Source organism: Diadema antillarum, unplaced genomic scaffold (genome assembly GCF_040938485.1).
Source record: "Diadema antillarum isolate AM-2024a unplaced genomic scaffold, OU_Dant_1.0 scf00000122, whole genome shotgun sequence".
Taxonomy (NCBI): Eukaryota; Metazoa; Echinodermata; class Echinoidea; order Diadematoida; family Diadematidae; genus Diadema; species Diadema antillarum.
Window position 1 is genome coordinate 2,782,501 of NW_027271011.1, and position 25,713 is coordinate 2,808,213.

The following is a 25,713-nucleotide window of genomic DNA, read 5'->3' on the forward strand; positions in this document are numbered from 1 at the left end:
TTTTTTATCTGATCAGCTTACCTTTAAAAAGCGTTTGAAATTTCTATGCACTTCACACCTTGTTTGTGTACCGGTAATCACTATGTGAAGAGGATTTTACGTACATTGATTGACAGTGTAACCCATTTTATGAGATCCTATGTGATTTCGCTGTAGATTTTTTTTTTTTTTTGGCTCGCTTAAATTGACAGCTCTGAATTTCACTGTATATCTAACATTGAAGATTTTTTTTTTGATGAAACTCTTTAAATTTCTTTCAGACCGGATGCGTTTTCCTTCGCAAAATACCCCCAAATGGAAATACTTTCAATCTATCTCAGTGACATCATAGTAAAGTTCCACAGATTTCTACATCGTGTTCTTGCTTTCGATGTTCGTCGGGTTAAAGCAATATGAAATGAAAAGAAAACTTCCCGATGAAAGACAAAGCTTTTGCATGTTATCACCGTCTACAGAATGTAGCTGCTTGACCTTTTACCTCCATATCTGGGGTAACGCACGTCATACAAGTCACACCTGCACTAGACGAATTTTCCGGCGGACAAAAAAAAAAAAGAGGAAAATATTAAACAAGTGAAGTCGTTTCGGTCTCTTTTGTAAATTCAGAAAAACTGCATTTGCTATAGAGAAGAAAAATAGTAATCCCAAACTTTCCTTATTCTCAGCGGAATGCCGTCGAAATTGTTGATATTGGTTGCTAAATTACATTGGTTTCGATTATCCCGCATACCTGTAGTATCGGTTTGACGTGCAATGGTCTTAGACGTCAAGCTTCATATGAAGATATGACAACCTATCAAAAATATATGTTTTATTTACAACCAAAACAAGATATGCATAGTATGAAAGCAGGCAATGGCCATTGTAATGCTCGGAGTACTCACGTATGCGAGAAAAGCAAAGCTTACGCTTATATTGCGGATTGAACGTATATTCGGGGAAATACGTAATACTCGGTCAGGCAACCTGACACAGGTTACTCTGATTTTGTCATGGCTGTGTCTTTTCACCGACCCTACCCCCCCCCCCCCCTTCTCCTCCGTTTGCACGTTCGACCCCTGAAGTTGAGGTCAATGCTCGGAAAAGTACCCTATTTATTTCAATCGACTTTAAATGTGACGTAAATCATGTATACGAGCTAGTATATAGATCGCGCTTGAAATCTAACATGTTTCATTTTACTCCCACAAGCCTAAACTTGACGCAAACTAGCGTAAATATAATATGGCTATACGAGATTACGGTTAAAGCACATTACCGCTTTAATATCTGACGTCATAAATACAGCTTGGTCTTACTGCGCGACAAGATAAAAACCGTTGAAAGCGTGGGCAAACTCTCCAGGTTGTCTATGAATAGGACAAAAAGAGGACATAATACAACATCTAAAATAAAAAAGACTATATTTATAACAGTATGATATAAAGCTTTATGCTCTGAAAACCGCCGAAAAAGCGACCCTAACTTTGGCAGAATTGACAAGCATGTTTACTGACACTACGACTTGACCCATGAAAAGGAATAACAAGAATAATGAAACAAAATGGTGGGCAGATACCATGAAAGAAAATGAGTAACAGCAAGTTGACATCGCCATATCACAATCTGCTGCTTATATCAAAAGCAGCGTCTTATGATCTACAGCTATTATGATAGATTTTCTTGGCACTTTGAGGACAAAATTTGTCAGGATTTATCATTATTGATCAACGCTGGGATCAATTAGCTTAACCTGAAAGGACAGGTACGAAGTTTTGGTTTCCTACTGCTTTAATAACTGACCCTTAACAGAAATCAACAATGGTTTGCGTATACGAGCTAGCTTGTCATCTCCAATGTGTATTAGTAAAGAAATTGAAAAACATATGCACAAACACAAAACGTATAAATTCAAACATCTGTCCATCAGTCTGGCTATGTACCTATCTTAGTGCTGTTGTTTCTGTCACATATTGTTGAGACTGTGAAGCAACCGAAATAAGGAAAATATCTGTAAATTTCAACCTCTGTCCATATATCTGTCTATGATTCTTAAATTATGGGAGCTATTGATTCTGTCACATTATTGTTTGGACTACGAAGCAAACCGGAATAAGGGGAATTCCGGAACGAGATGGATTTTCAACCATTTCCACTTTTACGAAACATGTACATAAAGTAAAACCCAGACGAGTATACTACAAAGTGAAAATATTGATTATAACTTTTTTCTCACTATCTCTCCTCTTCTTCTTCTCTCCCTCCTTTATCTCCCCGTCTATATCTCCCTCTCTCTCTCTCTGTATATATATTAGATAGATAGATAGAAAGATATATGGATAGATAGATAGATAGATAGATAGATAGATAGATAGATAGATAGATATAGATGTCTCTTTCTCTTTTCTACTATTTGTTCTTACCGTGAGAGGACGGGGTCACATTTCTGTGGCTTGTCCGCAATTTGGTTTGAGGGATGTCATGTATGAGTTTGTTCGTCGGCAAGTCAACGTGTCGCCGCTCCAGTCTGCCTCAAGAATGTGACGTAATTCATCGGTAACATTACACCAACATTGGGGGCGGCACTCACAACATTCCCTCCCTGATATTAAAGGGGTGATGTAGTTTTGGTTAAGATGGGGCTTAAGGTGTCCACCGTTTTGGGGGAGATAAAAAGAGAAACCTCCTATGAAATATGAAAGAGTGTTGAATTTTAAGAAGAATTCAAAGTTTATTTGATGAAAATAGGTTTAGAAATGGCTGAGATATCAAAAAAAAAGTCCTAATAAAAGGTGGGACCCACATTTTATTATACCCACGTTATTCTACTTTGTTTTTAGGATATCTCAGCCATTTCAAAACTGATTTTCATCGAATAAACTTTGAATTCCTCCCATTGCAGAGGTGTATAAACTCTAATATTTCATAAGTGCTTCTAATTAAACAAATTAAGAAAAAAAGATAAAATCTGAATCCTCCTTCTCAATCCAAACGATACCATCCCTTTAAAAGAAATCTCCGGGTGATTTTCAGAGTTTTGCATTTGAGCAACTAGAAGTTGGTTATACAGAATTTACAGTGATTGGACTAAGGAATAAGAGTGTTTTTAAATTTCTAAAAATCACAGTGAGCGAGGATGATAACATAGCAGCTTCATATGAGAATGCATCAATGGGTGTTCATGGAAGCAGAATAAAAGGAGAAAGCCCTAATGAATTCTACACTGGTCAAGTGGTGGTTAAGCAAGTGGCATGGTAATGGGATTACATTGCTACATTACTGGAATATGTGAGCTTGTTATGTCATCACCTTTATTCAGAGTATTTATGGTTTATCTGCTCAAGGACCACAATAAATCGCTAATTCTCTGTACATTCCACTATCGATACTACATGATGTGAAATTATAAAAATCGTCTGAAATTCCCCTTTTAAGGTAATCACACGAGTGAAAACGCAGTCGCCTTCGGAGATTTGCATATATTGTGTCATTCATTTCAAACTAATCAGTGGACAAACCAGATAAAACAGTTGCAAGTCATTGCAAGATGTTGCTGCCGTGTGATGATTGAATCGCTATAGGAATTCCAAGGTAATTTGGAAGATTCACATCGTTTATCATTCAAAGGGAAAGGTTGCTGATATGTTGCTTTAAACTTCCGCTCGAGCTTCCAACAAAGTTCGTTGTAAGAACACGTGGGTCACTGCCCCTCTTAGTTTTGCTCGTCGACTTAAAAAAAAAATAAATAAAAAAGAATGGAAGACACAAAAGTGGCAGAAGAGGCATTGCATAGTAATGAAGCAAACCAAGAACATGGAAAAAGGGAAATCGTCAAATTAAAAGGTTAAAAAACAGTGTGGAACACAAGAAGAATAGGGAAGAAGAACGAAGAAAATGTTCGAATTGGACAGGCAGACTATGGGCGGGTGGCCCCGGCAGTAAGGCATCCCAGTGTGGCGCCACCAGAATGTGTTTCTTTCCCATCTTTTTTTTTCAGGAAAATGAATGATTATTGTGTGTCGTTGAGGCAGAAACCGCGCCCTCGTTAGGCCAGCCGATAGTGTTGAAACGCGCCGGCTCCCGAGAATGAGCGTCAATGAGTATCTTCTCTTTAATTGTGACGTCACCTCCTCCCTACCCTGACGTCATGGCTCCTCTAATGAACTTCCGTTTGGCAAGAATATCCTGATATCCACGATTGTCTGACGAAGGAATCGCATATTTGACTTAGAATTCTCTCCTTTCAACTAAAGACGCCATGCACCACGCCCGAAATCATGCAGTATACCAGAAAAAAAAAGTGAGTCAAACATTAATTTTCACTCTTTAAATAAACGAATTTGCTCCTACGCTATTAACACTTATACAATGTAGCATTGGCTCGTCGTAAATGCTGTATGGTATCTACTAAAAACGTCAGAATGATTAAGCTTGAGTCCAATGTACTTTATTGACAACGCCCTTGGAAGTGTGGTCCTTACAACTTAAGAATAAGGATCGCCAGCCATAACAATTTCTTCATGGACACTATATAAAACTATCTACAATGAATGTATTATATGGAATGTGTAATATTTCGTGAAATATGCTTAGAGAAGTACATGAACAATAAAACTTAAAAACTGTATACTCTGAATAAAGTATTGTCAAATAATTCAAGATATTCAGATCAATATCAACTATAACAACTCCAGTGCAATCATTATCTAATACCACACCATATATCTATCAAAGGAAAAATAAAATGTTATGGAGATGATTCATATAAGTGAACAGAATTCCAATTCAATTCAGTTTTACTTTATTTCCATCATCAATAAACGGAAATACAAAATGTACAATAAAAGAGAATACATGATGCAAGGTCTCACATTTCTCGGCTCAACTGTTAAACAAAAGAACGTGATATCATAGTTATGTACAGTAAATAAAAGTTATAATTCCAATCAATCAAAATAAGTTAATGAAAGCATGAAATTAATTAAGTTTCTGATTATGTTTGTGTGGCTGCCATTCCTTCCTCAAATCACACGCCAATAATAATGCTTGATCATTATCGTGTCAGAATATTATATGATTGTATACCTCGTGGACAAGATACAACAGAAATGTCTCCCCCTATCCTAGGTAACTTTAATGAATGCAAGGCAAACGGGCGGTGACAGAATCGGGAAGCCGCGAAATTGTCACACCCACGCACACTTAGGACGAAGGGATAGTTTACGGCAACCTTGAGAAATATGCGCCGCTCCAGGCAGTAATAATTAGCGTGCATGCATGTCTTTTGCTGGCGTGACGAGAGAGAGTAGCGGGGATCGGGACATTCGAGATTGAAATCACATTTTGCCGAGCTACTCGAGCCTTTAAGTTCGATACGAGAGCCCCCATAGATGGCATTCCTTACGGCTCGCAGACAATGGAATCAATATGAATTCGACGGCATTTGGGAATCTCTCTGTCTGGCTGGAGTTTGTATGTTTCAACACCAGCCATCCGTCTGTTATATCTTCTTTTCTCCTCCTCCTCCTCCGAAGAACCGGGTAGGTGTGAGAAGGAGACTGCCACCCACTCGCCCGCCTGTCAAGGAGGGCGTTGTGTCTGTGACTGTCCTCCAGAAACTTGTCTCTTCGGCAGCATTCCCGAGTTCAATTAATTATCTAATTAGACTTTCATTGATAAAGGCGTATTCAAATGAAATTCTTCCTCATTTCCCCCAATTTCCACCCTCATTTCTCCGTTATTTTACTCATCCTGCGTTGTACCTGTCATCCAGAATCCTGTACCTTCCACAAAATTCGCGATTACAAATAATTATCTAATCATAGTTTCATTGAAAGAGGCGTATTCTAAAATTCTTCGTAATTTTTCCCTAATTCGTACGTTCATTTATCAGTTGTTTGACTCAGCGCTATCTAAAAGTCAGCTTAAGTCCCTTTATCTTTCCATACTGGTAATGATGAGGTGCATTTTGAATATCTTAGTCATTTTATTGTCATATACATTATACTTCTTGTTATTTCTCGCGCCCATGTAAGCACTGTCAAACTTCTGAATAGGCCTGCGATGTATTTTTTATATATGTGATTTTTTTTTTCCAGATTCCCTCCGTATTCCCTACTACTTAGTGCTATTTCAGTTTGCATTGATTTCATGAAGATTAATATATTTGTATACTGTTTAAATAATATGTGTATGTATGTGCAGGTGTACATACGTGAGTTTAATCATACGTCATCCAATCATTTCATTGCTTCATTGTACTATCCCATTATGCCATTGCACATGCTTGTACAAATCTTTACTATTACTTTGCAATATTTTTATTATTGATTGAATATGGAAAATAAATGATATGAAATGAAATGAAATAAAATGTTGATATGAATTGTGATTTTCTCCCAAGACCCCACTGGAACTCAATTTCTTTCGGCTTGAGAAATCCTGGCTCAAGAGTAAATAAATAAATATGTTTTATAGGTTTCCTTAATAGGGTATTACTCCCTTTAGATGTTAGGAAAACATCAAAAAATAGCGTTCATCTTAAGATGTTATTTTAAGTCATCTGAGAATCATAAAAAAAAGTATCTTATAAGATAAAACTAAGAAATAGCACAATAAAAGATAAGCACAGCTACGTATCTTATCGGTATTCCCTCAAATGCAATATTTAGATTTTGTTCTCGGCTCGATACAATTTGAGAGAGTGGTTTGTTGGTTTGGGTAAGTCGTTTGCTTGTTTGTTTAGGGTCATTCATTCCGTCGTTTTAGAACCTCTTTTAAGTATTCTAAAGTTTGTTTTGTTTTGTTTTTCTTTTTTAAGCTTTTGAGTTCTCTTAAAGGATAAGTGTCTTATCTCATGTAAAATTCGATACCATCCGGAGAAACTTGAAATGACTGCTTTCATATGCCACAAGACTTCGGGATCGTAAGGGGGGGGGGGGGGTACTTGGCTCCCAGAGATAATCATAATAATGGGCAGTAGTTTATCAAAGTTAATTTCATCATTGAAATGCGAGCTGAAAATCTAAAGTATTACCTTGTTTGCTCCATTTGACTAGAAGTGTCAAAAGATTTGCTAAAATTGAACTGAATTTAAAATAAGTATCGAGGACTTAACTACAGATTTGGCAGATAATATTGTAGTCTTTCAATTATCATAATTGTAAATATAGACAGCGTAGGAGTTTGGTGCGTATTTTGCGGTAAAATTATCCTTACATATTATGTACCCTGAAGAAAACAAAAATGGTCATTCTTTGAAAGTCTCTGCATCATTCATTTTGTGTCTGGTATTAATTGTTATCTTAAACGGGAGTTCAAAGCTATTTCATGAAAATACAAGTCAGATTTTCACCTCACAGATAGGCATATTTCACGTGCAAGTGATAGATTGATTTTGTATTATTCAGCAAAGATATAAACATGCTTGTATGTATATGTTATATGTACATGTATATGTAATACTATAAATACAATAGCTCTTGCGCATCCGTTCATTTGTCACGCATGTAAAAAAAAAAAATACTAATGGAGATTTCATGTTTGAAAGTCTCAAAATGATTATAAGTACAAGAAGTGGAAACCAGATGCATTACTGATTCATTTTGAAAACTCATTTATATCACAATTATCAAACAAACTAACTTTTATTTGAACAATATAAGTAGTCTAATGAATGAAACAATTGAGAGGAAAGGAATATAGGCTGGTTCAATATCGATCACTCTTAAAACGATTTAAAATTACAACAATGCACTCTATGCTCAAAATATGATACTACCACACTACATAATTATGATTATGATAGTTTTTTGTAGACAATCAGTATACAGCACAAAGAGGGCAGATGGAATCACGTACTGCTCAAGGGCTCTTGCGCGTTCGTTCATCTGTCACCCACGATTAAAAAAAAAGCGAAAGTGGCCTAATGGAGGTTTCATGTTTGAAAGAAATCATTAGAACTACAAGAAGCGGAAACAAGATGCATTACTGAGTCATTTTGAAAACGCGCTCATTTTTTTTTTCTCGCGCCGGGAAAACTGCGAGAGTTTGTTTACCTACAGTTCTATTTTTGGTCCGTCTCTTGTACTCTGAGGACTCGACAAGAGGAGGATGATGGTACTCCAGCCCATAGCTAAATGAGTAAGACTTTGGGTGTGAAGATATGATATATGCAGACGGGGCCAAAGACAACACGGATTGATTTAACAAATGCAAAGCCAAGGGCAAAAGAGGAACTTGGCCGTTTTCCAGTCGGCAAAAAAGAAGAGCACATTGTCATTGTTCTCTTGCATGTTGTCTAGCTATCCCTTAGAAATGACGACTGTACATTTTGTATAGTTTTATTTTCTCCGATTTCGAGTGCACTTCTTCTCGAAACTTCCATCTAGTCTGGACAGAGGTTTACCGGGACGATAAACAGTTTTAAAACATATAAAATGGCTGTAAAGAATGGGAAAGGCAATTCCAACCACGCATGTTACAGACTGTCCACAATACTAATCAGGTGGGGGACTGCTGACAAGTTTTTGACTGTTAGAGGAAGTTTGAATGCACGTGGAGAGTATAGCATGAAGATTGACACAAATATTTTCACCACTTGATCTTTCAATTCAATTCAATTTTAATTCAATGTAGCTTTATTCGCAAGAAAACAAGAACATGCAGCTCAAAAGCTGAAATTGTTCATTTTTTCAAAACACATACGACATTAGAAAAATATGTTATTGTTGAAATTATCTATAACCAAGTAAAGAGACACATCTACTGGAGCAGACTTAGAGGGCTGCCTGTGAGGCGCACACAGTCAAACAAGATCTTTCCCCCTAGTACTAACCACGGAACATGAGGTAGCTTCCCGTATCCTTGAGTATACACTGCTCAATATTCATTAGCTGTAGGTGTATGTTACAGTCGTGTCTATAATCAGTAAGTGTTGATACGTATATTAATTATGTTTCGTTATTCTATAGTAACTGTAGAAGATGAGAAGACAAAATCTATTAATTGCCTTGTAAAATCATAATTTTATGGTTTATAACACTTAGCGGCAGTAAAAGAAGCGAGTGCACGTGTACGTCACTAGTTCGACACCCAGGAATCATACAGCCCACGAGTCATCAACGTGGGTAAAAGGAAAGAGTTGTGGGAAATTTTTGTCACGTTACGTAGGACTCACGTCCCTGCAGGTGAATAGTAGAAATGTTAGACATTCTTAAAGGGGAATTCAAGATGATTTACATAATTTCACGTCATTCATGTGGTACATAATGTATCAATAATGTCACGTGTAGATTTGGGGAATTATTGTGGTCCTTAAGAAGATAAATGAACAAGAATAATAACATAAGAGGCTCACATATTGCACTAATGCAGCAGTGTATTTCCATTACATTACCTTACCACCTGCTTAACAACTTCATCTGTGTAGAATTTATGCATGCTTTATTCTTTTGTTTTGCTCTCTTGAGCATCCAACCATGCATTTTTATGTGAAGTCGTTATGTCATCATCCCCGTTCATTGTGATTTTTGAACGAATTTTGAAAATATTCTTATTCCTCATCACAATCACTATAATTTCTGAAGCTCTTTAGGCCTACCCAGGTATAACCACTTTTTATATGTTCAAATGCTAAAGTCTGAAAATCATCGGGAGGTCTCCTTTAAGTTGATATATCACCGTCTCCATCTAAGGCGAAAGTGAAAAAGAGTAAACAAAGAAAACCAAGTATTTCTTTCCTCTATCTCTTTCCATAACTGAGGGAAAATTGGTAGCCGTCGTATATCATTGCCTACATTTCTGCGAAAGTCGGTAATCGAAAGGCATTGTGGCTGCGAATCTCAAACAGTCCTGTTGCGATATGAGACGACGGGGAGAGTGGGGGCGGCTTGTAAAATGCGGCGCAAGTCACTTTCGTTTGACAAATTATTTCATCAGAATCAGCAAAGTCTACATCCTCATCTAAATGGACTAAACCATCAAAGCGGTCTTCCAAGAAATGCGCCAAGTATAGAAAACGACGACGAATTTGATCGTCATCTATAAATAGATGTATTAATGTCAAGCGCTCAAAGGAAGATAATTATATCGAAATTGTCTGTACTGGGCATGGATCATTTTAACCCATTGAGGACGAGCTGATTTTGCAGTACTGCTGTACAGATATCATACGTTTCCCATAGACACCTGCCCAAGTATCCTCGGGACTAGGCCTCAACGGGTTATGCGCCTCGCTTCAAAACACTTTCAATTTGAAGTAAATTCTTTACAATGACATTTTCACAGGAAGATTTTCTCCTTCTTTTCTGCCACAGTATATCACTTGTAGAAGCTTGGACTACAAGCAATATCTATAACCATAATTTTTCTTCTTTTTTTATTAGCGTTGCCACCAAAAATAAAAACACACATAAAGTTTAGTGTAGAGAGCTTGACGATGTAACCAATTTTTCTATTTAAAAAACAGTTCACATTTCAAGCTTGAAAAGAACAACAATGAAAGAACGGGTATATAACAAAGGATATATAAACCGCTATGGCTACATAGTCATGGTGCTTGTGGTGTTATGTTGTGACTACAGGGTTCCGAAACACTTCGTAGTGTAGTATAATAATAAAAAAGAGAGGTTGATAAACGTGTGATTTAAAAGGCAGAAGCTGGCTTTCGGGGATTCCTTTCCACAGAAGTTACAACAATACAGTCAAGCCTGTCTATAGCGGCCAAGAGAGACGAAAAAAAAGTGGCTTTCAGACAGGTAGCAGCTATAGACAGGGTCTTTAATAATGGCTTTTCGGGCGGGGGGTGTGACCGCATACGGCAGGTGATGATGATGATGATGAAACAGCATCTATATAGCGCCATTTATCTGTAGAAACATTCAAAGGCGCCCAGCTGCCACAAAGTGTCACACACCATTCACAAAGCTGCTGGAAAAGATAAGTCTTCAGTTCAGACTTGAAGGTATTGAGGCTGTTGCAATTCCGAAGCTGGACTGGTGGGTTCCACAAACGTGGCGCAACAGAAGAGAAGGCTCTATCCCCATACATTTTTAGGCGGGTATTGGGAACATGGAGGGTCAGTTCAGTACCACATAGTCCTGGTCGTCGCTGACGTACACTGGCCACTATAGGCAGGTGACCGCTAAGGCAGGTTTGACTGTATAGAGCAGAGATTTGAGAAGGCAAAGTGTCAAAGACCAAGTTTCGGCCAACCAGACTACGCCAGCCCAGAGAGGACTCAGAGGAACTATCGCCTAACCATCGACCAGGAGTAATCAAAGTATTACCAACGCCGCGGGATCTGTTGATATTAGCCATTAGGCCAGGCAGTCATGACCTCTAGGACAGAATGGAGATGCCAAGACTAATCATGACTAGATCTTCCACTGATTCCATCGTCCCGTCATCGGAGAGGTGGGGGTGGTGAGGGGGTATCTGCCTTGATAGGCATGCAGCCTTTTTCCAAACAGGGGCTGCTGGGGTTCAGTGGATAAGACCATGGACTATCAGTCACAACGTTCCTGGTTCGAATCTCCTAATTTGACACGTTGTACCCCTATGCAAGGTGCTCACTCCTCATTGCCTCGTTCTTGGCAGGGAATTAAACAATTAAACTTAAAGGCCGTCGATCCCATAGCTGCTTACTTATAAGTATAGATTACTTCTCGTAAATCAAGTTAAAGGGATGGTGTAGCTCTGGTTGAGAGTAGGCTTCAGGTTACCAACTTCAGCTGCGAGATAATGAATGACAAACCTCTTGTGAAATGTGAAAGAGCAAACAATTCTAAGAGGAATCCAAAGTTTATTTGATGGAAATTGGTTTTGAAATGGCTAAGATATCGCAAACAAAGCGATCCTAATGAAAGATGAGACCAACATTTCATTAGGATCCCTTTATTTTACTTTGTTTTTTGGATATCTCAGCCATTTAAAAACCGACTTTCATCATAAACTATGAGTTCCTCTTAATAGATGCTCTCTAAAATTCCAGAAGTGGTTTCTAATCATCTCGCAAAGAGTTATAAGCTGAATTCCCCATCCCGACCTAAACTATATCATCCCTTAAACATAGGCCCAACTGTAAGGAATCCTGTTTGAGGACACTGTAGGAGAGAGCAATGGTTTGGAGTCTCGGGATTACATCCTATACAAAGAGTTGCAAATGATTGCAAGTCAGAATGTGCCCCATTAAAGGAACATGGGAGAACATGTCAATGTAAAACTGTGGCATGTCAGGAAAGCAGCGCGAAAGAAACCTGGGGAGCGCACTTCGGGTACAATGGTCTCCTGCACCAGGGAGGCTCACCTCCCTGACTGCACGCCCGAAGCTCGAAGACACTATAAAGCGGTGTGGAGTTGTGCGTAATCGGGCAACTTGTTAGCTCGATGTTATGTTCAGGGACCTGGAAAGAGGTATCCGTGGTATATTTGAGTAACCCATGCGATAGAACAGATGGTGACATTTTGTACAACCTACCATTCTTGAGCCTCACGTGTAAGTTAACGGGATCATATAGTTTTGGTTGAAACCTAATTTCAGGTTTCTAACATTTTTTGGTGAGATGAGGAGAAACCTCTTATGAAATATGAAAGAGCATGTAATTCTATGAGGAATTAAATGTTTATTTGATGAAAATTGGTTTTGAAATGGCTGAGATATCCAAAAAAGTGTGATTCTAATAAAGTGTGGGACCCACATTTTAATACGATCGCTTTGTTTTACTTGTTTTTGGATGTTTCAGTCATTCCAAACCCAATTTTCATTAAATAAACTTTGAATTCCTCTTAACATGGTATGCTCTGTACTATATCATAAGTGTTTTCTTGGTAGGCCTATCTCACAAAAAGTTAAAAGCCCAATTCTCATCTCCACTAATACTGTACAATCCCTTTAAACAAACTTACCTGACTGTGCAAGATGATTGTCTGTCTCCATGTTACTCACTAGTAACCAAGAGAGGTCTTGGATTTTTAAGTTCTCCGAAACGTTCCAATTAAGAAGAAGAATCCAGGTTTTCTCAGAGGTAAGAACGATTTGGTTGTCATTTATCACAACCTGATGCGACATACGACATGAATGTTTTGTACCAACTGAACTTGCGTAATCATATTTATGGATACACTTTGTGTGGCAACGTAAGCTTAGCAACGAGAGCGGATGACCAGAAGTCTACTGCGCGCAGAACAACGCGACATAATTCGGCAGCTACATAAGCGCGTCTGGCTTTATCTTGATTTATACAGGCTGCATTATCTGTTCTTAAAGGATATAGTAAAAGAGACGAACTTACCCGCGTCGTTCTCAGCCTCGGGATCTCGTTCCGCTAGCATTATAACTGTCGCTCGACAAAGTCCCGAACCTGTCCGAGCTGTTCCCGAAGGCACCCGATTCAGTCCGACGTAGATATCGTAATCCAACTCTCCATATTCGGGTGTTTGTCCATTCAGCGTGAAGAGATACCGGCTCTCCAGCAACCCTTTGCTATTCTCACGATTATTCCACCTGATCTTCTCGTCGGCGATCTCGATTCTTAGCTTCGTTCCGACGTCGACGACATCGTCCACAACCTTGAGGAGCAGGCCTCCGTTGAGGGTTTCGGAGGCGTACCCTGACAGCCCGTTGCTGTAGACGCGCATCTGCTTGTCGCGTATTTGAAGTTCCGCCATGTTGGATGTGACATCACCGTCACCACCCATTCCGTTCCCACCGGGCGAGTCTGAGATATCGAGCGTCCAGTTCTGCGGCGTCTCACTGTAATCCAGGAAGAAGCGAGCCACTCGGTAGGGACCCGCGAAAGATATCTTGAGCACCGCCTGTCCGTCGCACCGATGATGCGTGGAGGCCCGTGGATGTACGAGGAGCTTGATGTAGTCTCCGTTACCCTCCACGTGACCTGTTCTCAGGTCCAGGTACATCCTTTCTCGCTCGTAGAGGCTCTGGCCGTGGTCCCTGTGACAGAGCGCTGTCAGAAAGCGGAAGGTGAAAGAATAAGAGATGATTCAGACAGTAAGGATGATTATTCAATGATCGTAATCATATTAAGAATGGATCTTTCTTATTCAGGGTAGTCTTTTAATTGTCGTTAGTTCTCCTTTAAGGAACCATACCATAATAATCACAACATCGCCTGGTATCGATTTATACACCTGACGGTCCAGAGGAGCATCAGGGTAACGCATTAAGCCTTAATGACTGCACTTTGGACATTGGACCATGAAGGTGGACCATCTCCCTAATTGGACAGAGTCTACAACGCTGTGGTGTTTTCCGTGCTAATCGACATTCAGAGAGGACAAAGGGTTAATGTCTACGAATTCTACAACCTTTGTGCGAGAGTCAACAGCACACTCCCCATGATACCGTAATGATCTCATCATCGCATATACAGTAAATGAGGAGTTAAAGAAGTCTGTGACCTGTAGTCAAACCTGCCTTAGCGGTCACCTGTCTATAGCTGCCACCTGCCGTATACGGCCACTAGAAACGACACCCCCCCCCCCCCCCCCCCGGGAGAAAAGCCGTGTTAAACATTCTGTCAGTAGCGGCCATCTGTCAATATCCTCTTCTTTCGTCTCCCGTGGGCGGCCGCTAAAAACAGGTATGACTGTATATCATTTCGGGAACAGCCTGATAAAGGAAATGTTCTCCTTCTTTTATCAGCAGTCTAGTGACAATAAACGTGTCGACACTTCCAGTAAATACGTTAGAAGAAATCATCCTTCAACTATGGTGATGTACGGGTACATGTGTAAAGCGGGGAATACACCGAACTTTCTATTGATACGCCTACTACCTCTTCAGAAACCGGTGGACAAAATAATCACAATTTGTTTCCAGATGACTCTTCTTCATTGAATATAAAAGCTACACACAACAGTCTCCAAAGCAATACTAGTATTTAAAGAAAATTTTTAAACAATTTTCACGGAATACTGAATAACATCTCTACTAAAGTGAAGATTGTTAACCGCGTCGTCTACCCTCCACTACTGCGTTTGTCTTTCTTATGACTTGTTTAAGGTTTTGGTTTGTTTACGAGTGCATTCGACACCTGTAAATCATCCGGGGGTTCTTGAACGGCAGTGTCACGTGACAGCGGAACTGTCCATTGTCATGATCATCATGCGTGTTGGGATGAAGGCAATTCGTGGGATTGTAAGCAGAGGAAAACAGAAGTCATCCTATTATCATGCGGGTGATGTCCGTTATCGTGTTTTAACTAATATCCCGAAAGTTCGTAAATTCGAAAATGAAATGACGAGGTTCGTCACCGTGTTCGTTATTCCGAAAAAGTAAAGACTGTACGTACTGACCCACCTTCAAAATTACGAACCTTCGAAATGACAAACCTTTTTTCATTTTCGTATAAACGGACCTTCGAAATAATGAACCTTATTTTAGTTTCGTATTAACGAACCTTTGGAATCACGAACCTCTTTTCATTTCGGATTGTCGAACATTCGGAATAACGAACTTTATTTCATTTTCGTATATATTAACTAACCTTCAAAATATCGAACCTCATTTCATTTCCGGATTAACGAACCTTTGGAAGAACGAACTGTAACCTATACACTGGACAAAATTTTCGGTTACAAGAACCCTTACAGTCAGAGAACTAAGGCAGTGTCATTATTCGGAGCTGGTAAGATATCCGTGCTTGCGTGGCTTATTCAGAGCAAACGCAGGTATTGGTGGATCGAGATTACAACGGTGCATGCTGCTACAACATCCTTGAGTTAAATAACTCTCTTTATCAGCCTTTCTACTCCTTCTGAACTCTTCTGATGAGCGAAAAAGAGATGACCCCAGTCTTCTTAAAGAAATTGATCCTCCTCTATTTCTTTCAAGAAGAAAAAAAAAACTTTCAATGAGCGTATGAATGAAAAGGTTCAAACTTTTTAGTCTAAATGGTATGAGTGCACGTATACAATGGTCAGTTTAATACCTCGAAGTGCATGTCCGAACCATGTTCCAATCAACTATAATAGAGTGAGCATTATATCAAAAGTTTCATCAGATTTCCTTTCCTTGAAACAGTTCAATAAAAGTTGAAAGAGAAAATCTATATTCGTGCTATATGGATGCAAGCGCATAATACCCAAATAAGATGGGACGATAAAAATGGTGGCCTCATCATTATAGATTTTCGTTTTATTATTTCCTTTTTTACAGAAATTTAAACAACCAAAATGTTTGATTAGCTTCATGCTTTATTACTACATTGTATTATAGAATATGGCAATGACGACCTTTAGGGAGATTAAGTTGTTGTGCATAGATGATAGAATTTCGACCAAAAAAAAAAATTACCTGAATGACATTATTTGAGCACAAACTAATAGAGGGTTTGTGAGTTAATGTCCTACAGTGTATATATCAGTGCATATCACCTCAGGATATTTACATTTGTTTTATATCTTTCGCTGCTTACGGAATTCAATAGAACATGGTAAAAAAAATTGCACTTAGCATAAACGAAATTAAACAAACTGTAATAAATCATTATACTCTAAAAACTGGAACAAAAAGCATGATGTAACAACAACTTAAAATCGGCCTCGTAATCTATCAATGGTGAGCGCGTTAAGCGACACTCTGTACTGCAATCCACTGTTCATTATTCCCGATTAATCATTCTTATCCGACGCAGTAGCATTTTGATATATGTCTCCCGTTCACTGACAAAACTCCTCATTAAAGATTATTCCCCGAAAACCTTAAAATAACTCAGAAAGGACAGATCTTGAGATAACTTGAAAGTTGAAAAATGACGTTTGCGGGAAAAAAAAAAGAATACAATACAAGGGAGAAAGTAAAATCTAGGTTAGTCTTGGTATTCGCAGGAACCACGTTATGTGGTTTCGCGAAGCCCTACATGTCTAATGACGTGATAAGCAGGATTTAATACGAGTAACAATATAACCACTCCTCTACTTTCGTAATTACACTAGCGTTAAATTGTCTCTTTAAAGGTCTTGAATTAGTCTTCTTACCTCAGACTCGATACATCCAGCAAACAACATCAACAAGAGAAGATACTTTATTTCCTGTATCAGGAATGAGGTGAAAGTTCAATGCATTCTGCAGTTGAATACGTTTTTATTACAGCGCTGCGGGTGATTCTGAGGCAATTCCAACAACTTATTGCCAATTGGCGTGAGATCGTGCATAATATGATATAACTGGAATAGAGCGACTTATATTCGATAGCCATTAAACATCCAAGATATTGCTCACAGTCACTCTATCGGATGATATTTATGATTAGCATAGAGGTTGCATGTGAAAGAAGATTGTTACCTTTTCTCTGGGGAACTTGATCTACCATGTATTATATCTTAGCCGAGTCGAAGATAATTACAGGCTAATATTAGTTATAACGTTTCCACAACATTCAATTGATTCAATATCTTAATAATATTAATGAAGTGTTGGTATATTTATGCAATATTACCGTAATGTATTTCATGCATATTACGCGATGTTCTCATTTAATTTTGTCTACAGTAGAAGACTACGATCAGTCAATTCTGCAAATCTTCTTCCGTCACTCGAATAGCATGAAGAAGAAAAATTGTATTTAATCAAGTCTTGCAATATTGATTTTATTTTATTTTATTTTATTTCATTTTATTTTATTTATTCTCTGAATGCCATTTTCTTTACAAGCACATCAATTCTTTGCAAACATTGTACAAAATATTAAGCAAAAAGCCCGGATTGCACGCTTTACGCTGTAAACGATTTCTTCATGTGTATTTCACAGGATCACAATAATGCTTGATAACCATTAATCAAATCAAAATTCGTTATCGCAAGGCATAGTCTCTTGAAAAGTTATTTCATGTCATGCTCCCCATCACGAATACATATCTGAGTACTGTCGTTGACAAGACGTTAAGAAAATAATCTTAACTCAATCGCCTTGTCGGGGTTCTTCTCAGAGACTAAGCTTAAAGTGGACGGAAACCATAGAATTCCTGAGACTGGGTGTAAATCCTATCTGTTAAATTTCCTCAGCTAAAGAACACAGTTCCGACTAAACAACATGAATAAACACTTAAGTCCACGAAAGCTTTTCAAACTAGTTCTGCTTACAATGGCCGGCTTTAACGGCCACTTAAAGTTTAATTTAAACATCTTTCAACCTGTTTTCTCCTAAAGGCAAATTAGGAGGCAGCAAAAGAGCGCAATGTAATTACAGTTACAATCGTCTCGACTTCTGAGGCAGGCCTTTCCAGTCGAAGGTGAGTGCAAGGATAAGAGATCTTAGGTAGGGAATAGTTCTTTAATGCCTTGTAATACCCATGAGGGTCATCACACGTCAGTAAGATACTGTAATACAGTCGCACTAAGCAAAGCAACGTAGGCATCACGCGACCAGCTTGACATGTGAATCTGAAAGGACTGAAACAAATGTTGCATGATTCGCTGATCTTCAAAAGTTTATGTAAGCAGGACGCTCCTCTCCCTCGCGTCTCCATAGTTACAGTTATCTAGATTTTAGTCTGATGAGATCGTTGTTGTTTGTTGTTGTGGTTGTTGCTGTTTTACACTGACTAATTCACTGTGTAATTTCTTTCATTGCCTTCCATTTAAACGAGGTTTGTGTGTGTGTGTGTGTGTGTGTGTGTGTGTGTGTGTGTGTGTGTGTAATTATAATAATGTCACTTAAAAAATTTTCTATTTGATTAAATTTCCGACTGAATACCTACAGTCAGTTTGTCTTAAAATCTAGGCCTATCAATGTTAAGAGTACAGTAGTCTGTTAATCGTGTTTCAGTGAAAATAGAGGCATTTTGAGAACGTCATAGTCAAACAAAATGTCCTGATTTTACTAATTGCTTTTCAAATTCCCTTTTTAATGGTACTTTTAGCCCTCAGACTTTGTTAGCATCTACGAATGATTACTGAAGTTCATTAAAAAATGAAAATATGTTCGTACGTTCTATGCTGTAAGAATCTTATTTCCTTCATCAATATAGGAATACAAGGCAAAAAAGTTCATACAATGTAAAATCGTGTTCATGTGTCTTTCTTCATACACCTGAGGAGTTTTGAAATATTTTCAAGTGTTTTCAACTACGTCACTCGCTCATCGTCTGGTGTCGATTCCCACGGGATGTTGGGTGTAAATAATACGAAAGTGTAACTGTGAAGTTCAAACTGTGTCTGAACAATACAGAAGAATACTGATCGAGATTACTTGTGTATTTTTCAGCAGCATAATACCTGGGAGTGCATAAGCCGAAATGGATCGGTTTTGATTAAAGGAGCATGTTTTTGCCCGGGGTGTGTTACATGTTGTTACTGGTTCCCATTGGGGCTCACGTATTAAGAATAGACTCTTTTACAGGGTATGGGTCATGGTAAGTGTTAGACAGGTATGGTGAAGTCGCATTAGCTTTTCAATGTAACTCCTCGATCCCGAGACTAGGCATCATAATCTGGGCTCGCGGGTGTGTCTAAGTTTTCACCTCTTTGTGTTTTTGTAATTGAAGCATGTAAGGTTAAGGAACTGCATTTTGTATTTCTTTAACTTGTTCGTTCCTTTTATTTTTCAAACGATTCCGATAGAAAGATGTCTATCTAATTTGATGCGGACATGGAGACAAAGCGGCAGAAGAAGATAGGAATGGCCTTAGAATAAATATGAGAGGACGTTTTCCACTTCACCCTCAGCAAAACAGCGTCTGGGAAAACGGAGTGATGAAAAGGTGTCAAAGCAACTTGTAGGGAGGGGGGAGAAAGAGAGATTATATATCGGCAGTTGGTGCTGGAAAAAAAAGATGAAAGACCAAATGGATGAACGCTGATCACTGCCCCTAACACAAACGAGAAAGTAAATTGAGTTTAAAATCTGCCAAGTGAGTGCATTGCAAGGATTCACAGAGATTAAGTCTGACAATCCGGATTGTATATACAAAAGGTGCGACGTCGGAATTGGAAAGCGAACACGCGCTGGATAAGACCGATACGAACAAGCACACTCTCATACATTTCACATTTGTTGGTGAATATTCTGATTAATTGAATTCTTTCAGCATTTCATTCAATGGCTTGTAGCGTCATGGAAACAGAATTTTTAATCCCTCACGTCCTCATGTCCCCACTTGCTGCCATATCCGCGAACTTTCCCCGTGTGTAAACGAAAATAACGGGAGAAAAGCTTGAAAACATTCTTTGCGAACACAGAGCTTATCAAAGCTTCAAAGTGTTCCTGCACAATGACGTAAGGGAACACAATAAAATGAGTGTTAACGTTTAGTACGTATACGGTCGTCAGCAAACATTAATTGGTAAAGTTGAATAATACATCCAAGCTTTCTTCTCTTCTTTTTTTTTCAAGTGAAAAGTTTAATCTGAATCTCTTTGACCATACACATGACGATATGAACGAACGAATATGAACGTCTTCATAATGTCTTGTTTCATAAGAGTCTGGGACCAAGGCTACAAAATCTTTATGCATTTCATAAATGAAAATACTCGCATTTAAATTTGCGTAATCTTTCAGTCGAACAACAACCAGGGCAGGCAGCTCTAAGTATCATCCTATAAGCTCTGCCGATCAGTTTTGTGCATTTGCTAAAACTACCTATCATAATTCCCTATGCCTTTCTTATAGATTCAGTTGCAATGCATTCATTCTGCCAAAAGACAATCCATAAAATTGAGAAAGGTTTATCAGAGGCTTGCCCGTCCTGGCAACAACTTTATGATATATACGCACTAAGTACTAATATAAACTATGGATGTAGCGGTGAAATTATTAATCTGAATACGAAACTTTATAAGCCTACGTTGTAGACAGAAACACCCATGAAATTTTAAATATCAGATAGACATCTAATACGCTTTCTTTCAGCACCCCAGCGTATCCATTAAAACCATATCATCTCCCAGTGTTCAGTGAATCAAGTTTTCGATCGTTACTTTTTGAACGACACGAACGTAGCAGACGACGCCAGGTGTGTCAAGATTGGTCAATAGAGGGCCACAATCAAGTTGTCACAATGCCTTGATTGACCATCCGATGGGCTGGCGGTGTGAATGTTGAGGAACACGTAATGAGAGTAACCGCGCCCACTTCGTGTTTTGGTATAAGCCAGTTCGCAGTTCCACTTTGCCCATGAGCGGAAAAAAAAAAGGTCATTCGTACCAACAGGCATGCTGGTTTCTAAATTCACTGGGATAAGCATATGTGATGTAATAATTATTCATGTGTGTTACGACCAAAATCACTCCGAGAATGATCGCACAAAAGAAACAATCAACTGATGTTCAGGCGGTTTATTAACAGTGATATTGTAGGTACAGACTGGTAATCGGTTTCACATCAGTACAATAATGATCAATAGAAACAAATATAAGTCAGTAATGGAATCACTTACGTACACATTACACGCAATATCCCTGGAAATGTCCAAATACGATGCTCGATGCACAAACGAATGATCCGCGATGCACCGATGAATGATTCCTCTGACGTAACTCCAGAGGCACAGGTTACGATAGTCCACGGTATAGATCCGGGGTAAAATCCACGATATACGTCCACGGCGAAACGTGCAGAGTCCAAATGTTGTGACGACCACGTCCAGTTGATGCGTTGAATGATGATTCACTTAATATTGTCCAGCTAGGAATCCAGCCCGTCACAGCTTTTCCGTAGCAATGTCCATTGACATAAAAATGGTGTCTATCCCCAATGAAGGCAAATTAATTATCTGCAGGCAAAATGTCTCCCAGGCCAAGTATCTCCACAAACATAACAGGTCAGCAGGTAACACAGGACTGACTATAACAAGTCGCTTCAGAGCCAGAAGTGACGTAACTCTCAGAGCAGAGGTGTTGGGTACTCTCCCTACTGCAGAATTTCTCTGGCTTATATACTATCCATTCACCCCCTTCTAGCACATTCTATAACTCTCTCCAACCTACTAGCCAGTCCAAGTTCCAGGAAACCTGGATGACTCACTGCCTAACTATGTACAAAACATCATTACCAAGAATAACTACCAATCACATTGGGCTACAGGGACAGTGCCTCACTCAGCCAAATATGTAAGCACATCCCAGAAGATTCTGGAAAGGGTGAAAGCATTCTAGATTGAGTGAGTTATAATGTATTTCCTCTTACATGCATGTACTGTGTAGTTACATTGTATACCACCTAGAAAATTCTCCACTGATCTGGTCAGCCTGTATGTACTATATCTATACCACATAGAATGTTCTCCATTAATCTGGTCCACCTGTATACATACACATTAAAACAGCCAGGCATACAGTACATCATACATGTATGTGTACATAACTACTAGTGTGTACATTTGTGACACCATCCCCCATGGGAAAAAGAAAGCCTTGCCGTAGCAAGGGTTTCTTTTACCTTCACAATTTCTCATTATTATCTATAGTGAATATGAGATAAAATCCAAGTCAAGCTACAATAATCACATACTATCACATGCCTTTTGGATAGCTGTATTAATTCCATGTTCTCTTTTCATGGATACCATTTACAATGATATTGCTTGGATTCTTGGAGCTTATACAATCATATCAAACTATTTTGCACACATTAATGAATATGCTAAACACATACACTGGAAATGCGGTGAAAACTTTTCACCTTTGACTTCTACTGTGCTATCCACTGTCTATGTCACACCAACTGACTTTCTGTCATAGCACTCTTTCAGCATATTGACATGACACATTCTCTGATGCTTGCCTCTATCTGGTGTGCTGATCACATAGTTCACATCACTGAGTTTCTTTTTGACACAGTATGGGCCACTGAACTTGGCTTTCAGTGGTTCACCTTGTATGGGCAGCAGTACAAAAACTTTGTCACCTGGTTTGAAGGTTCGAGCTTTGGCATTTTTGTCTGCCTTTCTCTTCATTGAGTCTTGTGACACTTTCAAGTGTTCCCTAGCTACCTCACAAGCCTTTGAAAGCCTTTCACGAAACTTTGACACATAGTCAAGTAGGTGGACCTCATCATCCTCAGTCATGAATTTCTCTTTGATGAGCTTCAGTGGGCCCCTAACTTCATGACCGTACACCAACTCAAATGGGCTGAAATCCGTCGACTCATTTGGGGAGTCCCTCGTTGCGAACAGCAGGAAAGGGATGCCTTTATCCCAATCCTCGGGATACTCCTCACAGAACGCCCTAATCATTGTCTTTAGGGTCTGGTGGTAGCGCTCCAATGCACCTTGGGACTGGGGATGATAAGCTGACGACTTCAGCTGCTTCACACCCAAACGATACATCACCTCTTGAAATATGCCTGACATGAAACTTGACCCTTGGTCAGACTGCACTTCCTTGGGCAACCCATACCTAGTGAAAAACTGCACTAGAGCATCTACCACAGTCTTAGCAGTGATATTTCTCAATGGGATAGCCTCTGGAAACCGTGTAGACATATCCATGATTGTCAAGAGGTACTTGTGACCCGACCTAGTCCTAGGCAAAGGTCCAACACAGTCGACTAGAACCCGACTGAATGGTTCTTCAAACGCAGGTATCGGAATCAATGGCGCCGGCTTCACTGAATGTTGTGGTTTACCAGCCACCTGACATGTGTGACAAGTCTTGCAAAACTCAGCCACATCCACATTCAACCCTGGCCAATAGAAATGCCTCATGATCCGATCCTTTGTCTTTCTGACGCCTAAATGGCCGCCAACAGGTAACTCGTGAGCAATCCTCAAGATCTCATTGCGGTAACTAGGAGGGACAACAACTTGACGGACCACCGTCCAATCCTCGTCAGCTGGCCTATGGGGAGGTCTCCACTTCCTCATCAAAATGTCATCTTTGACATAATAGCACTCAGGGACCTTTTCAGCCTCAGCCTCAGAACACGCCGTCTGAGACAAGCCTTTCAACTCAGAGTCTGCCTGCTGTGCTTCAACCAAGGAAGACTTGCTAAACAGCCCATCACTGTTAGCCTTGGAGCCTAATACAGCAACCCCATCATTCAAATCCTTGAAAAAGGTTTCTGCCAACCAAACACCGGAATTCTCCTCCACATCAACAGAATCCGCATCATCTTGAACAGCTCTACGAGCCTGAGACCTAGTCACAACACAATCTGGGAAAATCCCAGGAAACTCCTCCTGCAACTGCTCAGTTTCAGCAACCACCACTGGCTTATCCGAAACAACTGGAGACGCAACCACCTTGTCCCCAGCCAAGTCATTCCCCAACAGGAAGTCAATGCCTGCCATAGGCAACTCAGGAACAACTCCAACAGTCACAGGACCAGAAACTAGGTCACACTTCAAATCCACTCTATACAGTGGCACTGACATATAACTGCCATCAACAGTCTGAATCAAGACTTTTGCATTCACTGCACTATCTGGTGGAAAAGTCATACCACCACCCACCATCAACGACTGAGAGGCCCCCGTATCCCGTAGGATGACTACTGGCTTACCTGCCTCACCAGAAGTACATGGGGTCACCTCACCATCAAACAAAAAGCTACGATAGCTCTCATCCACCTGCTTCATCCTATCTTTGAATTTGGGAGATTGACTTTCAATGGCCTGTGTTTCACTGAACGGGACACTGTTTTCGGGTAGGACACTTTTTGACATAACAAATCCCAAGTCCTTCTTTGTTTTGTTTTGCAACTTCCAACACTGTGACTTTACATGCCCTGTCTTGTTACAATGAAAACATTTGATGACATTTGCACTTGTACTGGACCCTTTGTCAGATTGAGGCTTTGGTGCCGATGAAGTTTCAGAACTCGTGCCTTTTTCAGAACCAACATTCTTTGGACTGCTCGACTGAATTTTGTCTCTCTTATTTCCAGAGAAATTCCTGAAAGGTGGTCTGTTGTCATTTCTGTGGGTCAGCTCATACTCATCAGCCATTAAGGCTGCTTTATGGAAACTTGTCACTTTGTGATCATCCAAATGTGACCTCACACTGAAAGCAACACTCTTTTTGAATTCTTCCAAGAGAACAACCTCACGTAGGTTATCAAAGTCCTGATCCACTTTCAGGGATCTGTACCACCTATCAAACATCATTTCTTTTTCACGAGCAAACTCAACATGTGTCTGGCCTGGTTTGCGGTACGAATTTCTGAACTTGTGTCTGTACGCCTCTGGCACCAACTCATAAGCATTCAACACTGCTTTCTTGACTGTAGCATAGTCACGTGATTGCTCTTCAGAGAGAGATGAGTACACATCGGCTGCTTTGCCGACAAACACACTTTGAAGGAGCAAGGGCCAAAATTCCTGTGGCCAGTTCAAGCTGTTAGCCACCTTCTCAAATGACACAAAATATGCATCAACTCTGTTTTCCTCAAACTTTGGCACCAATCGAATGTTCTTGGCCAAATCAAATTCAGAGGGAGCCCTTTCATGATTTCCAACAGTCTGTGCATGAGTCAATTCCATCTCACGCAATTTCAGTTGTTGCTCCACTTCAAGTTTCTTCATTTCAATTTCTTTCTCCACTTCTCTTCGTTCTCTATCCCTCTCCCTTTCCATTTCTAATCTCATCTTCTCTTTCTCCAGTTCTAATTCCCTTGCCCTTTCTCTCTCCTTCATTTCCAATTTAGCAAGCTCAAGCCTTGTCTGATCAGAAATTTGAGCTTGATCTGGAATGTCGATTTCTTCTTTGAGCTCCATGTGACCAGCTACTAAGTCAAGAATTTCTGCTTTTCTTACACCTTGTGGAACATCAAC

The 25,713-nt window shown here is 39.6% G+C and overlaps 1 protein-coding gene across 1 annotated transcript in view; it reads right to left on the reverse strand.

Moving 5' to 3' along the window:
- The window catches only part of LOC139720119 (signal peptide, CUB and EGF-like domain-containing protein 2), an 82,928-nt gene extending 69,296 nt beyond the window's left edge, over nucleotides 1-13,632 (reverse strand). Inside the window, 1 exon segment of the mRNA XM_071631491.1 lies at nucleotides 13,306-13,632. Within this exon segment, the coding sequence (XP_071487592.1) occupies nucleotides 13,306-13,617 (312 nt within the window). The 5' untranslated portion in view covers nucleotides 13,618-13,632.
- Between the last annotated feature and the right edge of the window lie 12,081 nt (nucleotides 13,633-25,713).